Here is an 18,372-nt window from a genome sequence, read left to right on the forward strand (position 1 = left end):
GATTTTGTTACTAAAAAGAACAGATGAGCAGCATCCTGCCCACAATAAGTTATTTCCCACTGAAATAAAATGGGTGGTTCTGCCACATTTGTGAGACCAGTTTCCCAATAACCCTTCAGGTGATTCGGTGTGGAGAGAAGAAAGCTAATGATTCATTCTTCATGTATTATTGATCACCTGCTCTGTGTCTGGCACTCTTTCACTTCATCTGTATTGGAAAATGAAGGATGTGAGAAAGTCTCTATTTTCCATTGTAAGAATTTTGTAATAGGGGTATGTTATCAAGGTACTTACTTCATTTGGTTGGAACCAAAAGACGAACATCCTTTTTCTTCTTTTTCTTTTCTTTTTTATTTGGGTATACTTGACACTCAGTGATACATTAGTTTTAGGTGTACAGCTTAGTGACTTGACAAGTTTATACATTATGCTTTGTTCACCACATGTTTCCCATTTTACTGCTATTACAATATCCTTGTAATAATGAAAAGAAAAATAACTGCTTTTTTTTTTTTAAGATTTTATTTATTTACTTGAGAGAGAGACAGTGAGAGAGAGCATTAATGAGGAGAAGGTCAGAGAGAGAAGCAGACTCCCCATGGAGCTGGGAGCCCGATGCGGGACTTGATCCCGGGACTCCAGGATCATGACCTGAGCCGAAGGCAGTCGTCCAACCAACTGAGCCACCCAGGCGTCCCAATAACTGCTTTTTATTCCCATGAGTTACTCATTCCATACTGGAATCCTGTATCTCCCTCTCTCCTTCACTCATTTTGCCCAATTCCCCCTCCCCCAGGAACATCTTTTTATAATTCTTGGAGAGTAATTAAATTATTTTGAATGCATTGTTATTCCACTTAAAGATTCTTTCGAACTAGTCAAGTTGTTTAATTATCTACAAAGAACAGAATCCTTTATAGAATACTTAGAAAATATAATTGAAAGTGGTTATACTTTAAAGAGTGAAGATGATAAGTATTTTCATTTACTTAAATTCTATTAAGTAATGATTATAAAAGTACTCTTCTGAGAGATTTATGTGTTGGTGAGGTTTTTTCTGTTAGGTTAGAGATCGATTAACAAAGCTTCCAAGAAAATGTTAGCCTTTCACTCAGAGAAGAGCAAGGATTTCCTTTTTTGTGGCACAACTTAGATACCTTGAAAATGTAAGATTTGGGGGCACCTGGGTGGCTCAGTTGGTTAAGCATCTGCCCTCAGCTTAGGTCATGATCCTAGAGTCCCAGGGTTGAGGCCCCACATGTCATTGGACTCCCTGCTCAGTGGGGAGTCTGCTGCTCCCTCTCTCTCTGCCCTTGCCCCACTTATGTTCTCTCTCTCTCTCACTCACTCTCGAATAAATAAAATCTTTATTTTATTATTAATTTTTTTAAAGATAATATCTTAAAAAAAAAATAAGATTTGGGTGGTAGAAGTTCCAAGGCTAGTGAAAGGTACTGAGAGCTATTCTGAGTTACAGAGATCAGGTAAAAAGTAGGACCTGAAAGAGATGAATTGTCTTTGTTCTTTTTTTTTTTTTTAAGATTTCATTTATTTATTTGTCAGAGAGAGAGAGCACCCTCACAAGCAGAGGGGAGCGGCAGGCAGAGAGAGAGGCAGACTCCCTGCTAAACAGGGAGCCCGATACAGAAATCAGTCCCAGGACCCTGGGATCATGACCTGGGCTGAAGGCAGACAGTTGATCGTCTGAGCCACCCAGATGCCCGAATTGTCTTTGTTCTGATGATAGGAAAAGCTGGAGAACAGGTTTCATACTCTAGTGAAGGGTATTAAATGTTTTTCACACAAAATACCCCTCTTTGTGAAATACTTTCTATAGATCTCTTGGTTCAACTGGAAGATTTGCTGTTTTAAATGAGATTCACTGGGATACTAGAATTTAAACCCTTCCTCTCAATTTGTAATTGTTTTAAGGGTGGAGGGCAGAAGCTGGTACACTCCTCACAGAGGACGACTTTGGATCGCAGCCACAGCCAAAAGACCCTCCCCTCAAGAAGTCTCAGAACTCCAGACTACATATCGTGTTCTTCGTGGGAAAGGTAACACCCGTATATTCTCCTTTCAGTATTATTTGATGGAGAGAAGTCATTGTTGTTGATGTTCATCTTATTTCATTTCCTTCTTCCTATGAGTTTATTTTTTCTGGGTGAGTTGGTATGAGAGGGACTTTTATCTTTGTGTATATTTGTTTCATGAACAGCTATCAGGTCATAGATAGCTGTTCAAATCATTAATTCATCATCCAATGAAAATAAAAATAACAGGGGTGCCTGGGTGGCTCAGTGGGTTAAGGCCTCTGCCTTTGGCTCAGGTCGAGAACTCGGGGTCCTGGGATCAGGCCCCACATCGGGGTCCCTGCTCAGCGGTGAGCCTGCTCCCCAGCCCCACCCCGCCCACCGCCACCCCCTGCCTCTCTGCCTACTTGTGATTGCTGTCAAATAAATAAATAAAATCTTTAAAAGAAAAGAAAAGAAAAATAACAGTTCCTAACACCAGATATTGACCAACTGGTTTTAATTTCTTTTTTTTTTTTTTTTTAAAGATTTATTTATTTGACAGAGAGATCACAAGTAGGCAGAGAAGTAGGCAGAGAGAGAGGAGAAGCAAGCTCCCTACAGAGCAGAGAAACCCAATGTGGGGCTCGATCACAGGACCCTGAGATTATGACCTGAGCCGAAGGCAGAGGCTTAACCCACTGAGCCACCTAGGCGCCCCTCTTTTTTTTTTTTTTTTTAAGTAGGCATCGCACCCAGCAAGGAGCCCAACTTACAACCCTGAGATCAAGACCTGAGTAGAGATTAAGAATCAGATGCTTAACTGACTTGAGTCAGTTTTAATTTCATCTGAGGAAATTTATTTTCTTTCTTTCTTCCTTCCTTTTTCTTTCTTTCCTTCTCTCTCTCTCTCTCTTTTAAATTGTGAGAGCAAAATGACTACTATAAACTCTGGGATCTTTAGATTGGGAAGAACAACCACAGTAAGAAGTTTTTGGGGGGAGTGACCCAAATAGATATCTGCTGTGGGATTTGGACAGGTCAGAGTTGGTTGACTTAAGCAGTGTATTTTGGAAGTCATCCCAAGCACATCAAGTTTGGATCCTAAAAACCACTTCTGACCTTTAGGTGTCTTGTTTTTCTTCCTCTTATCTAACTCATACAGTTGTTTTAAAGGTAGAATGAGAGGATAATTACAGAGCTACCCTTAAAAGTTTTTAGGAAACCAAAATTTTAGGAATCAAAAGTTCATATTTTCTTTTTTTTTTTTTTAAGATTTTATTTATTTATTTGACAGAGAGAAATCACAAGTAGACGGAGAGGCAGGTAGAGAGAGAAGAAGGGAAGCAGGCTCCCTGCTGAGCAGAGAGCCCGATGCGGGACTCGATCCCAGGACCCTGAGATCATGACCCGAGCCGAAGGCAGCGGCCCAACCCACTGAGCCACCCAGGCGCCCTGACTGGCTTGTTTTAAATTTGTGTTGTCTTGGGCGCCTGGGTTGTTCAGTGGGTTAAAACCTCTGCCTTCGGGCGCCTGGGTGGCTCAGTGGGTCATAATCCCAGGGTCCTGGGATCGAGCCCCACGTCGGGCTCTCTGCTCCACGGGGAGCCTGCTTCCTCCTCTCTCTCTGCCTGCCTCTCTGCCTACTTGTGATGTCTGTCAAATAGATAAATAAAATATTTTTAAAAAAACAAAAAAAACCCTCTGCCTTTGGCTCAGGTCATGATCCCAGGGTCCTGGGATCCAGTCCCGCATCGGGCTCTCTGCTCAGCAGGGAGCCTGCTTCCCTTCCTCTCTCTCTGCCTGCCTCTCTGCCTACCTGTGATCTCTGTCAAATAAATAAATAAAAGTAAAAAAAAAATTGTATTGTCTTATTTTTTTTTCTAACTCCCTATGTTCTGTCATTCCTATATTTTTTTGGTTTTTCTCTTCACACCTATAGCTTGTTTCCAAAACCCATCATCACCAAATTCAAAACTAGTCCAGCTGAGTATAGGTGGAATTGATTTGTTTGGAGTTATAGGGTCCTTGAACTTTGATGGTGTAAGGGCAATTTTTTTTAATAGCTTAGGATGTGGATAGTGGACTAAGCCAGCCACTCACTAAATTTTTTGCTAAAATACAAACAGTTGTGCTAAATAAAAACATCATTTTTTTTTCCGTGTCTACAAATACATAAGAGAGAAAGTGATTTGTTCAGATTTGGAATCAGATTGGGCAGTTTCAGGGTCACAGAAAAGGAAATTTATATGATCCTTCTGTTGTTCTTGATTCAGATGTGGAATTTCCTAACGACTATCCATCAGGTTGTCTTTTGGGCTGTGTGGACCTCATTGACTGCTTGTCCCAGAAGCAGTTTAAGGATCAGGTGAGTAAAGAGTAATTTTCTTGGATACATGCTTGGTTTGCTACCATAGTTGACTTGTAGATCCTTCAACACAGAATATTGTGGAGATAGTAAGGTGTTAGCAACTGAATTCAGACTTGTGAGGATAATCTTTTCATAGGGAAATATTGGAAAGAGAAAGGATCAGGTCAGAAACAGAAAAACTAGTGATGTTTTGGTTTCTGATGCATGTACATGTCTGCGTGACAAACTATTGCGCCAACTAGGCTAAAGAGTATAGGGTCCTTTTCCTTTCGTAAAACTTTGCCGCTTTTGGTAAAGAAACCCTCCATTATCCCTTAAATTATTTCAGTTAGGTGGTGGAAATGATAGGATTTGTTATTTTGGAACATTTGGTCCATGCCAGAGAATTCATGATAAGCAGGTATGCTTGAATTCTGATTTCCTGGACTGTGCCATATTTGGGGTATATTTAAGAGAGCGAGAGAGAGAGTGTGTGCACCTGTGCGCATGCATGTATATAGGTATATATTTTTGTTTATTTTGATCACTAAAAATTGTACTGACATAACTAGAGTTCATTTTTGAACAGCAGAGGGAGCTGAAGGACTTTAGCTTAATTGGAGAACTGATTTAGAGCCTTATATTTATACTCAGACCAGCAAAAATCAGAATGGGAAAGTCTATCCTTGGAGCCTGAAGCATCTTATCTAACAATATGGTTTTCCTGTTCTTTGAACAGTTGTTTTAGGCAACCACTATGCCTAGGAAAATGTTCTTCAGTTTCATTTTTTCAGTAAATTGTTTTCCAGATTTATTTGCTTTTCAATATTGTTATTACCGTTTATAAAAACTGTTCTTCTCTATCTTACTCTCCCTACCCTTTCCTCGTAGATTTTAACCAATAGTTAGTATCCCTTTAGTTTTCTTTCATTTTCTTGTGGATTGCCTCCTCAGTCCTCTTTGATTACTTTATGTATATGAGTACACTGCATGCATTTTGGCATGAATTTGATCCCTCGCCTCTGGTTCTGCCCTTATTACCTGGTCCAAACTTAGGCAAACCATAGACATGTGGTTGTTTTCCACACTCTTGTGCCTATGCCCCTGTGGGTCTTTCACCATTTTTCTAGGGTCTTCTTTGCTCTCTTCCTTTCCCTCCCCAGCCCCCTCCTTTTTTTTTCAGTCTAGAAGTAAAAATTATAAAAATTCCATACATTGGTATTGGCTTTATAAGGTTTGGTTTTTTTTAATTAAGATTTTATTTATTTGAGAGAGAGCATGTGTGTGCAAACCTATGAGCTGGGGGGAGTGAGGGGCAGAGACGCAGGGAGCCCAATGCAGGGCTCAATTCCAAGACCCTGAGATGATGACCTGAGCTGAAGGCAGACACTTAGACAACTGAACTACCCAGGTGCCCCAGACTTTATAGTTTTAAAGACTCTCACAGTCATTAATAGCTTAGTACGACTTAATATGTTATTAATATATTTTCTTTTTAGGATATTTGCATTCTGAATGGGAACTCAGGAGCATCTGGCAGTGTGGGTGGGGGGTTTGGTAAGGGGCCTTCCTTTATTTTCTTATTTGTTGATCAAGCAAATCACCGTCTGATATAAGGTCAAATGATTTCAATCACTAGACAGCCTATCCTCTTTCTTCCATAGGTTTGTGTAGAGAAGGATAGAAACTGTAACCCTAGCCTATGGAGTGTAGCAAGTTTATGGGAATTAGAAATCTAATTAACAAAATAAATCTTTTTTGTTTCTCAAAGATACCTCTCTTTCAGGTCAGCATGATACTCCTCTTCAAGCTTAGATTATGTCTTTTATCCTGAGGATAGTGAGGGCTGCACATAGAAATATAGGAATCCTCCCATATGTTCCCAGCTGGAAGTCCTGGCAGCTCTCCCTATGAATTTCCCAATGTATGACGTTAGAATATCCCCAAACACTGGAAGCCAGTAGCATTCATTAAACAGGAATCCCTTACCCATTTTCCCTATGATCAGCTTTTCTGGGGCTTTCCCCCACTGTTTCTTTTCTGTGTTTGGGGGTAGCTCAAGAATGTATTCAGAATTGTTAGTAGACCTATTTGGAAATTATGTATTAGGTAAGGATCTTTAAAAAGTTATAGCTTTGGTGTTTGGCTGCCTTTTAGAAAATGTCTGAAGCCTCTTTGGTAATCTGCCTGTCCCTAACCTAGGGTTCTATGATGTAAGAAATGTGATTACCTAGCCTGTTTTACAAACCTTATTCTCATTTCTGTAATAATGAGTTGAAAGTTGAGGAGTAATAGCTCTAGACTAGCGTTTCCCAAACTATTCCATGCATAAGTGTTCTCTGGAGACATAAAAACGGGGGAGGTGATTGTCTATGGACACATGTATTTGGAAAATGAATTTGTATCAAATAAATGTGTTTGTTTACTGCAGACTTTTTCAGGTCCATTAACATGCTAGTGTGCATTATGACGCTGATACATCTAGTAGATATAACATGTAGTGTTCCAAAAACTTAGACCATAAAATCCCTTCTCCCCACCCCATGTACACTGCCTAGTTACTAACTGCAGAACTGGTATCTTGTGGTATATACAACTTAGAAAGTTTTAGTCGACATATGTTTGGTTTTCTTTTATTCTCACAGGTTATCTATGAAAATGAGGGAGAATCATCCAGGAATTGGTTTCTTTTTCTCTCTCTTTTTTTTTTTTTTTAAAGATTTTATTATTTATTTATTTATTTGACAGAGAGAGATCACAAGTAGGCAGAGAGGCAGGCAGAGAGAGAGAGGAGGAAGCAGGCTCCCCGCTGAGCAGAGAGCCCGATGCGGGACTCGATCCCAGGACCCTGAGATCATGACCTGAGCCGAAGGCAGCGGCTTAACCCGCTGAGCCACCCAGGTGCCCCAGAAATTGGTTTCTTGACCTGTGTCTTCTTTCTGCATCTTCACACTCATTTCTCATCACCCAGCTGAATTATATTTTCCTTGAAAACCAGTGTAGATCTAGTAATTTTTATTTCCACTGAAGCTAATCTCCTAAGTAATTTGGACCACATTTTACTTCTCCATCTTGTTCCTAGTTTTTTCCTTCCCCAGAGAAACTCAGTAACTTATTTCCTGACCTCACATTCTTGGCCTTTCTTTGATAAGTTAAAATATACTAAGCCCTCACTATTTCTGACATAGTGTGATCATTTAGTCTCTTAAAACAAACAAACAAACAAAAAAACAATGTTTTATTAGTGGTTGTTTAAAATCAAGTACACTATACTCTGACTGATTTTTTAAAATATGTGCTAAAATTGCTTTGCCCTGAGCTAAGAACTCCTCTTCCTTTTATCTTCTAAGAGTAGTATGGCTGGCTGGATAATTTGTGCCAGAAAAAAATCCCACTGGACCCTAAGCCCTCCTGAGTAATGGCAGGGAATCAACCTAAACAAGGTAGGAATGATACAGAAAAGGCTGTGGGCTCAACTCAGGAGAGAAAGGTAGATGAGAGTCATCTAGTTACAACTTCTCCTGTATTCCCTTGGAAGGAGCCCATGCCGTTTGCCAGCATTTTATCTGCCAGCAGCAGATGTAAGCTCTCAAAAACAGCAGGGAGGATGTTGACTGCAACAATACATCAAGGCTGTGGTTTGTAACCTCAATAGTAAGGCAGTTAAAACTTTTTTTTTTTTTTTAACAAAGACATTTTGATTGCCAAATCCATAACCATTAGCAGCTGTGGTTTGAACAGTTCTCTAGACCCAACAAGTTTTCAAACAGAAAGTTGAGTTGGTGGCTTTTGTTTCTACTTGTCTGTGTTGTTTGTGCTATTTATATCTCTGCCTTCAATAATCTGATTTGTCTGAAATTTCCAAGGTCATTGATTGTTCTGTTTCTTCTGACTAAATCCATTCCTCTCCTGCCAGCATACTGACCCTTCAGTCCATTTGATCTTATGGCTTTTATAATAGCCAAGACCCTGTCTTTAAAGAGCTCTGCTGAAGCAATTCTGCTGGGTGCCTATGTAATTGACATAGAAGTAGAATTGAAGTCTTCATTGGGAAGAGAGTATTACTTGTTCCTTCTCCTATAAGGGTATCCAAGTGATACAGATCTTCAGGACGATTAATAAAAATAGAATGGAAATCATCTATCACCAATGTGTTGTATGCTGATCTAAGAGGTGAGAAATTACAGGATGAAGGAATATCAATATTCAAACCAGACATTAGCTTTGAAAAATGTGGAGTCCCCAAATTCCCCAAATTTTCCTTTTCTTTTTTTTTTCAAAGTAACCTCTATGCCCAGCATGGGGCCTGAACTCATGACCCTGAGATGAGAGTCATATTCTCTACGGACTAAGCAAACCAGCCCCTGCAAAATTTCTTTTAATATGTGGAAAATGGGGATGCCTGGGTGTTTCAGACCGTTTAGTGCCTGCCTTTGGCTCAGGTCATGATCCTGGGGTCCAGGGATTGAGCCCCACATCAGGGTCCCTACTCAGTGGGAAGCCTGCTTCTCCCTCTGCCTGCTGCTCTCCCTACTTGTGCTCTCTCTCTTTCTCTCTGACAAATAAATAAATAAAACCTTTTAATAATGTGTTAAAATATCCTCTCTGTTGTACTGAGAAAACCTGCATATTTATAAACCTAAAAATATGTATTCCTAAGGGATCATGAGGGCTGTGTCAGAGACCCAACAAAGAGGGGAACTGAGTATGTGCCACAGCTAGTCTGACTCTAGGCAGTTCTTTAAAATCACAGCTCACTTGAGTGAAACAGGGAATGTATTTTCAGAATTCTCATGAAGACTAGAATATTTACTAGAACTTCTAGGTCAGAACAAACTCTCTCTACAGTTGTTTTATAACCTGAGTGTCAGGTGCCCACATGCATGAGTTGAGGACAACCATGTATGTTTTTTAATAATCCAGAAAGCATTATACTTTCTATTGTTCTTTTCCCAAACAGAGGAGAGAAATAGTAACACTTATCTGTGCATTTATAGAAGTTCTTTGATGTTTAGCTTTTCATCTGAAAATGAACATGTAATTCTTTTTTTTTTTAAAGATGTTATTTATGTATTTGACAGAGATCACAAGTAGGCATAAAGACAGGTGTCGGCGGCGGGTGGCAGGGGAAGCAGGCTCCCTGCTGAGCAGAGAGCCCAGTGCTGGTCTTGATCCCAGGACTCTGAGATCATGACCTGAGCCGAAGGCAGAGGCTTTACCTACTGAGCCACCCAGGCGCCCCTAATTCTTTTTTTTTTTTTTAAGATTTAATTAATTTATTTGAGAAAGAGAGCACAGGTGATGGGTAAGGGGCAGAGGGAGAATGATAGAGAGAGAGGGAAAAGCAGACTCCCTGCTGAGCAGGGAACCCGACATGGAGCTCAATGCCAAGACCCTGGGATCATGACCTGAGCTGAAAGCAGATGCTTAGCTGACTGAGCCACCAAGATGCCTCTGAAAATGAACATATAATTCTTAAGATTTTCTTAAGTATTATTATAAACACTTGAATGCCTACCATAAATTAGACATTGTTTTAGACACTAAAAGAAACAGAAAGGTGAATGAGCCATGGGTTCTGCTCTCAGAATGTTTGAAAGACTACTAGACAGATGAAATACAAATGCAAGCAAACAAATACAAAATAAAAAGCAATGTAAACAAATGTAAACAAAATGTAACAATGTAAACAAACAAATACAAAATAAAAAGCAGAATTACTGTCTTGAAAAGTAGAGTGTCACTGAGGAATTTAAAGGAGGAAAAGGTTGCTTCCAGCTAGGAGAGATCTCAAAAGACTTTATTAAGAATATGGCTTTTGAATTAGCATTAAAGGGTAGTAATAATAAAATCTATCACTTTTGATCAGCTGTTATATGACCTATCATGTATGTTCTTATCCTCATTACAATAACAACAACAAGGTATCGTTACCCCTCTTTTAGGGACGAGGAAATTTAAGACTCAGTTAAAGTAACTTGAGTACTATTAGTCAGTAAATGATAGAGATGAGATTGTTGTTCAAGTCTTTCTACATAGTTGATTGAGAGGCATAGTCCAAGGAGAAGAAGAAGTGTGAGGTGGAAGTTATGGGCCTATCCAGAGAATAATAGCAAACCAGTTTGTTGAGAGATGGGTATGGGTTTAAAAGAGGAGGAAGCAGCAAACAAGAATGGAAAAGTATGTTGTGGTCCAGTGGTAGATAGCTTTGTATGATAAGCTTTAGCAGTAATGCTTTTTTCTATAGTCAGTTGTGGAATGGAGAAGGGGTGTTTGGAACGTGGTCATGGCCTTGATTTACGAAAATGGATCTGGCTGCAATGTGGAAGATGGATTACAGTGAAGATTCTGAAGGTGGGGAGGTACTAATGAGATGGCAGTTGTCATTCGAGGGTCAAGATTCTTTTTTTTTTAATAAATAAATAAAATAAAGATTTTATTTATTTATTTGACAGAGAGTGAGCACAGGCAGATAGAGTGGCAGGCAAAGGCAGAGGGCGAAGCAGGCTCCCTGCTGAGCAAGGAGTCCGATGCAGGGCTCACTCCCAGAAGCCTGGGATCATGACCTGAGCCGAAGGCAGCTGCTTAAGCCAACTGAGCCACCCAGGCGTCCCACATCAAGGTATTTTTAAAAGTCTGTTCTAGGATAATGCCAGTGAAATGAGACAAGAGGGGGACAGATGTAAGAGGTTTTAGGTAGAATTAATCACTTAATGTAACACCTTCATTTTACCTGTAAGTAAACCCAGGCTTAGAGGCAAAGTAGTCTGCTTGATCTAGAAAGTCTAGAAGGTCTAGACCTGAGCCGAAGGCAGAGGTTTAACCCACTGAGCCACCCAGGCGCCTCAAGATTACTTAAAATCTTTTTTTTTTTTTAAAGATTTTATTTTTATTAATTTGACAGAGAGAAATCACAAGTAGACAGAGAGGCAGCCAGAGAGAGAGAGAGAGAGGGAAGCAGGCTCCCTGCTGAGCAGAGAGCCCGATGCGGGGCTCGATCCCAGGACCCTGAGATCATGACCTGAGCCGAAGGCAGCGGCTTAACCCACTGAGCCACCCAGGCGCCCAAGATTACTTAAAATCTTAAGAAAAAAAAAAATTAATTCCACGCACAGTATTATGGTTTTTTACTTGGATAGTATAAAATGTTTTAATCTGTTTTGTTCTAAAAGACAAATGTCATTTTATGAAGGGGTATTGTTAATGTTAATAGCACCAGATTACCTAACAATGATCTTACCTTGGTAGGTTAACTGATGTCAAAGGATGCTCTAAGCTCTGCCTCAGAATAGTTGTTCTTAGTTGGGTCAACCAGCCATTGGGAGTTAAATTCTAAAATTACCAGATCCCCAAGTCGAGTTTTAGCGTTCTGAGTTATTAGTCCCAACGTAGACTTCAATGGTTAAGGACCTTACAATGTAGTATCTTTAAAATTTTTTTTTTAAAGATTTTATTTATTTATTTGACAGAGAGAGATCACAAGTAGATGGAGAGGCAGGCAGAGAGAGAGAGAGAAGCAGACTCCCTGCTGAGCAGAGAGCCCGATGCAGGACTCGACCCCAGGACCCTGAGACCATGACCCGAGCCAAAGGCAGCGGTTCAACCCACTGAGCCACCCAGGCATCTCTTTTAGTTCTTACTAGTTTAAGTTGAATTATTAAAAGCCTGCTATATGAAATTTAAGACCAAAAATAGCTGTCATGTATGGGTGATTCCACTTTAGGTCTTTATGAGTAAGGGCAGAAAAGCTATGAGGTTAATTTTAGAAAAAATATACTTGCTTAGGTTCTCTTATGTATGGAGGTTTGAGCATAGGATTCCAAAGGGCATAGAAAGCCACATTGGAAACTTAACTGTGAGTAGGATGGGACCAGGAAATCAACACTATGTGGCTTCAGCTAGATCATTTTCCGCAAATGGCTCTAAAACCCTTAAGCTGCACGTCACTCATACGTTATTCTTTTCACTTAGAGCAAACATGAGCTCTGTAGCATTGAGCTGTAACCCCCCTGTCTTTGATACTGAGCACATGACTTGAATTGGGTACTACTAGTACATGGGAGTTCAATATCCCACCTTGGGCCAGCTGGCATGATCTTTATTCAACTCCAGTCAAATATATAGTAGTTTTCTTGTCAAAGCCTCATGATCAATATGTCACTGATGTGAGAAAACTTTTATTCTCCAGTAGAGTGTGGCCTAGGGTACTAGTTGTGTGTCCTGTGAACACCTTGAATTGCTTTGAAGGAAAATGTACACAACTATTAGAGAACACAGTTGCTTTCAGGATATGCTTCTTTGGATGTGTTGTGCTTTGTAGCCTTTTTATCAGACTCATTTCCTTCTCTCCTGAGTATTATCACCTTAATCTTCTTGGAGTTGGTTTTCTGCTAACTGCATTTCAGAGCCTGATTTCATGTCCTGTCTAGTTCCCTAAAGTTCAAACCAAGAAAACCTATAGCAAATATATGTTCTTTGTCAATGAGTTCTTTCTTAACTGTTTGCTTTAGCTTTTAGTCCTCTGGAGACAGATACAAGACTTAAAGGTCATTTGGGGATTTGTTGGGAAGAGTGACATCTTGCAGAGTTGGTGAAAATGGCCACTTGGCTCTGAATTAGTTGTGATTGCCAAAAAATGGCAAAAAATGGCAAAAGAAATGTTTTCTAGAGGACTGGTGAACATTTTTCCTCTGGAGAAGAGAAGAAAATGGCTGTTTAGTGTTAATTACCTGTTATGTTATACAGCTATGAAACTTATGAGCCATGAAAAAAGAGTAGGCCCAACCCTCTCCTCCTCCCCCCCAGGCTGGAAACCAGGTGATAGGAGTCATGTTTCCTTCCTTCCTTCCTTCCTTCCTTCCTTCCTTCCTTCCTTCCTTTCTTTCTAATTATTTTTTATTGAGTTATGTTAGTCACCATACAGTACATTATTAGTTTTTGATGTAGTGTTCCATGATTCATTGTTTGTGTATAACACCCAGTGCTCCATGCAATCCGTGCCCTCCTTAATACCCATCCCAGGGCTCACCCATCCCCCGCCCCCTTTCCTTCTAAAACCCTCCATTTGTTTCCCTGGAGTCCATAGTCTCTCATGGTTCATCTCCCACTCCAATTTCTCCTCCTTCATTTTCCCCTTCTAATGTCCTCCATGCTATTCCTTATGTTCCACAAACAAGTGAAACCATATGATAATTGACTTTCTCTGTTTGACTTATTTCACTTAGCATCATCTCCAACTGTCCAATCCATGTTGATGGAAAAGTTGGGTGTTCATCTCAACACCCAAAAAACAGAAGTCATTTTTTCTTAGGCAAGAACAGCCGCAACTTCCTGAGGAATCTGTTACTGAATTTCTTTTCTTTTTTTTTTTAAAGATTTTATTTTATTTTATTTGACAAAGATTACAAGTAGGCAGAGAGGCAGGCAGAGAAAGAGAGGAGGAAGCAGGCTCCCTGCTGAGCAAAGAGCCCGATGCGGGGCTCGATCCCAGGACCCTGGGATCATGACCTGAGCCGAAGGCAGAGGCTTTAACCCACTGAGCCACCCAGGCGCCCCGTGTTACTGAATTTCAGTGGTTCCTTTGAATTGCTTGATTTTACAGCCCACATTCCTTGATCTGTCTGTTGTGCTATCTCAGTGACCCTTTCTTTAGCATCCTCTCTAAATTGGATATGATATCCAAAGTTTATTCATATTGTTTACAAATATGAACCTCCTTTCTCTTAATTTACTTTTGTTTTTTTAATGTAAGCTCTACACCTAACATGGTGCTTGAACACAACCCCAACATCAAGAATTGCATGCTATACCTACTGAGCCAGCCACGCCCCTGATTTAGTTTTCTGTCCATCAACTACATTTTAGTCTCTGACTCTCAGACCAAAAATCCCTTTCTTGTGAGTCACTGACATGCCAGTGTTTAATGTGGTCCATAGTACCCAGGCCCCAGCTGCAGAGATTATGCTTTTTTGAACGTACTGAGGCTCTGCCAAACTGACTTTGCTTTACTGCACTCTACCCCTTTTCCCAATACAAGACCTTACTTTACTTTATTCTTTGCAGACTGTTTTGTTCTTCAGCTCTGTTTCTTGTAAGCCTCTTGAAGTTCAGTATAAGAGCTTAGAAAAAGGAATATTCACATAAAACTCTGATTTAGATTAAGTTGGGAAAGTTGATTTTAATGTTTATCTTTATTGTGAGGCACGAGTGGGTCCAGGAACCTGTTAGATAATTTATTTATCTATTTTTATCTATATTTATCTATTTTATCTATATTTATCTATCATTTTCCCCATTATTTGACATTTGCTTACTCTGTTAATGTATGTCAGTGTAGTTAACATTAAACATAGGGCCTTATTGGACTACTTGCCAAGACACAAAAGTTCTAATTTAGCTTTAGGGATAACAGATTACAGAGTAGCACCTGCTTTTACCCAGTTATTGTCCTAAGAGTCTCTAGTTCCCAGCATGTGTGCATTTAGTATAGTTATGATAACCTTAATGTGTGGGGTGCCTGGGTGGCTCTATTAGATGAGCGTCTGCCTTCAGCCCAGGTCATGAGGTCATGATCTTGGAGTCCTGGGATCAAGCCCCGTGTCGGGCTCCCTGGTCATTGGAGAGCCTGTTTCTCCCTCTGCCTCCTGCTCCCAAAGCTTATACTCTCTCTCATTCTCGCTCTATCTTAAATAAATAAATAAAATCTTTTAAAAATACTATGTCTTTGGGCGCTTGGGTGGCTCAGTGGGTTAAGCCGCTGCCTTCGGCTCGGGTCATGATCTCGGGGTCCTGGGATCGAGTCCCGCATTGGGCTCTCTGCTCAGCAGGGAGCCTGCTTCCCTCTCTCTCTCTCTCTCTGCCTGCCTCTCCATCTACTTGTGATTTCTCTCTGTCAAATAAATAAATAAAATCTTTAAAAAAAAATACTGTGTCTTTAATCAACAGTTACAAATATGACATAAGCAATGACATTAAAAAAAAAGATAACCTTAATGCACAGGTTGTTTTCATTATTCATTCATTCAGAAAATATTGATTGCCTACAATGTGCCAAGCATGATTCGGGGTGCTGACGAGTAAACAAAATAAACAAAAACACTGGCCTTCATGGGAGTTTTCATCCTTGTAAAGGGAGGCCAAATTTAAAAATGCAGTGGTGCCTGGCTGGTTCAGTTGATAGAGCATGTAACTCTTCTTTAATTTTTATTTCTTTATTTATTTGACAGAGCACACACAATCAGGGGGAGGAGCAGAGGGAGAGGGAGGGGAAAGAATCTCAAGTAGACTCTGCGCTGGGTGTGGAGCTCAATCTTACCACCCTGAGATCATGACCTGAGTCAAAACCAAGAATTGGATTCTTAAACTGAGCCACCCATGTGCCCTGAGCATGGGACTCTTGATCTCCAGGTTTTGAGTTTGAGCCTTAAATTGGGCATAGAGATTACTTAAAAATAAAATCTTTTAAAAATTTAAATAAGTAAATTATAATGTATTAGATGATGGTAAGTGCTATAGGGTTGAGTGTACCAAGTCTGTGAGGAGATTCATGCTCTGATTTTAAATAGAATGATTAGGGAAGGCTTACTGCAAAGCTGACATTTAAACAAAGTTCTGAAGAAAGAGAAGCCTTGTGCATATCTGGGTCGTGGTAGTGATGGGAGCATTCTAGGAAGAGGGAATAAGCAAGTGCAAAGATCCAAGGACAGGAACAACCTGGAAGTCAGTGTGGCTGGAATAGAGTGAAAGTGGGGGTAAATGTAGTAGGAAAAGATGTCAAAGAGGAAATAGAGAGCCAGACTCTCCAGGAACCTGAAGGTTATACTGAGGACTTAGGCTTTTATTCTGAGTGAGATGAAAAGCCACTGGGAAGTTTTAAGTAGTGGAGTGTATGATCTGATATGTTTTTTTAAAAATAGTTCTGACTGCCCTGTTAAAAATAGAAAAGAGAGAGGTTAAGGGCAGAAACAGAGAGACCAATTAGGAGATTATTGTGGTAATCCAGGAAAACATGATGGCTTGGACCAGGGAAGTAGCTGTGGAGGTCTTAGGAAGTGGTGAGATATTGGATATCCTTTGAAGATGGAGTTAACAGAATTTCTTAGTGAGGTGGTTGTGGGGGTTTTGGCCTGAACAACTGGAAGGATGGAATAGCTAGTAGGCTGGGTATCTATTTATTCATTCATTATTCATTTTAAAGAAGGGAATGGATAAGAGAGGAGCAGGTTTGGAAATGAATCAGGATCTGTTTTGTAAAATTTTATTTGTACTGTGATAAAATATACATAACATAAAACTTACCATTTTAACCTTTTTTAAGTGTACAATTCAGTGGCATTATGTACATTTGTAATGTTGAGCAACCATTGCCACTATCCATTTCCAGAACTTTTTCATCATCTCAAACAGAAATACTGTCCCCATTAAATAATAACTTCTTCCTCCTCCCTCCAGGCCCCTAATAACCTCTATTTTCTGTCTCTTTGAATTTGCTTATCCTAAGTACCTTGTATAGTTACTCATCAGGTAATATTTGGCCTTCTGTGTATGGCTTATTTCAGTAAGTGTAATTTTTTAAGATTCATCAGAATTTCTGGAATATTTTTAATATTCCACTGTATGTATGTACCATATTTTGTTCATCTGTCTGTGGATGAACATTTGGATTGTGGAAACTATTGGGTGCTAGGAACATTGGTGAACAAGTGAGATGTTGGGAGCATGTAACAGCTTTCAATTTCTTTGAGGGATATACCCATGAGCGGAATTGCTGGACCTTACGGTAATTTTGTAACTCTTTGATGTTACAAAAACTGAACTGTTTTCCATAGCAGCTGCACTGTTTTATACCCATACCAGCAATGCATGACTGTTTTAATTTCCTCACATCCTTACCAATGCTTGTTATTTTCCATGTTTTTTGGTTTAGTTTTGTTTGGTTTTATTATAACCATCCCATAAGCATAAACTAATATCTCACTGTGGTTTAGATTTGCATTTCCAGGACCTCATTTTTTCCCCATTTTTATTGAGGTCTAATTGGCATATAACATTGTATTAGTTCACTATGTACAACAGAATGATTTAATACATGTATATGTTGCAAAATGATTACCACAATATATTTAGAGAACATCCATCACCTCTCATAGTTACAAATTCAGGACCTTATTTTTTAACTCTGAGCCTGAAGAAATTCACTAAGGTGGTAAATGTTGGGAGAGAAGAGGTCTGAGGCCTGACCTCTGAAGCACTCCCAACATTTAAAGGATGAGGTGATAAGCAGTAGATAAATAGCAAAGCTAAGAAGAGAATGATATCCTGGAAGCCAAGTAAGGAACGTTCATGAAGAAGGGAGAGAAGAATTCTATCAGCTTCTACAAATATGTCAATTAAGATGAGAACTGAGCACTGACCATTTGATTTAGCAACATGGAAGTGAGCAATGATCTTTAGTTCACCAAGAATAGTTTTGGTGGAGTGTTGGGAGTGAAAGCCTGTCGATAATGAATTCAAGAAACAATAGAGGAATTTGAAGCAGGGAGCATACATAATCTTTTAGTGAATTTTGTTGTAAAAAGAATCAGAAATGGGGCATTTGCTTGAGGAGAATGGGGAGATTTTGTTTTATGGCAGACATTACAGAAAATATGTTTAATGGGATAGAGTCAGTAGAGAGGGAACATTTGTTGATGCAGAAAAAAGAGGAGAGAATGACTGAACTGGGTTATAGTTCTAGAAAAGTAGAGCTGTGAGGTCCTCGCAGCACTGTCCTCTGCCTCAACATTCTGAGACACAGAGGGGAGAGAGTAGGAAAACTGAAGAGATGTGAATTGTGACTGTTGCTGTTGACGCCTCTGTAGAATTCGGTTGAAAGATCTCGATGGCAGCCTCTGGTTTTATTCATGCCAAAGCACCTCAGCAGTAACAGCTGGAACCTGCTTTTCTTTGAGTTCTAAAGATCCAGGGTATAAAGAAAGAAGAGCATTTTCCTTCTCATCTTTACTCTTTTTT

The 18,372-nt window shown here is 39.8% G+C and overlaps 1 protein-coding gene across 7 annotated transcripts in view; it reads left to right on the top strand.

Moving 5' to 3' along the window:
* Positions 1-18,372, top strand: part of TRIP4 (thyroid hormone receptor interactor 4) — an 88,772-nt gene that overhangs the window by 58,716 nt on the left and 11,684 nt on the right. For all 7 annotated transcript variants that reach the window (XR_001180544.2, XM_045067411.1, XM_004758705.3 and 4 more), the window contains 2 exons: positions 1,933-2,057; positions 4,289-4,380. Coding sequence is in view for 6 of the 7 variants with exons in the window: in XM_045067411.1 (XP_044923346.1) it covers positions 1,933-2,057; positions 4,289-4,380 (217 nt within the window). In the remaining variant the exon portion in view is untranslated. The remainder of the gene's footprint in view (positions 1-1,932; positions 2,058-4,288; positions 4,381-18,372) is intronic.

Source organism: Mustela putorius, unplaced genomic scaffold, assembly GCF_011764305.1.
Source record: "Mustela putorius furo isolate JIRA1106 unplaced genomic scaffold, ASM1176430v1.1 tig00003896_pilon_pilon_pilon, whole genome shotgun sequence".
NCBI lineage: Eukaryota > Metazoa > Chordata > Mammalia > Carnivora > Mustelidae > Mustela > Mustela putorius.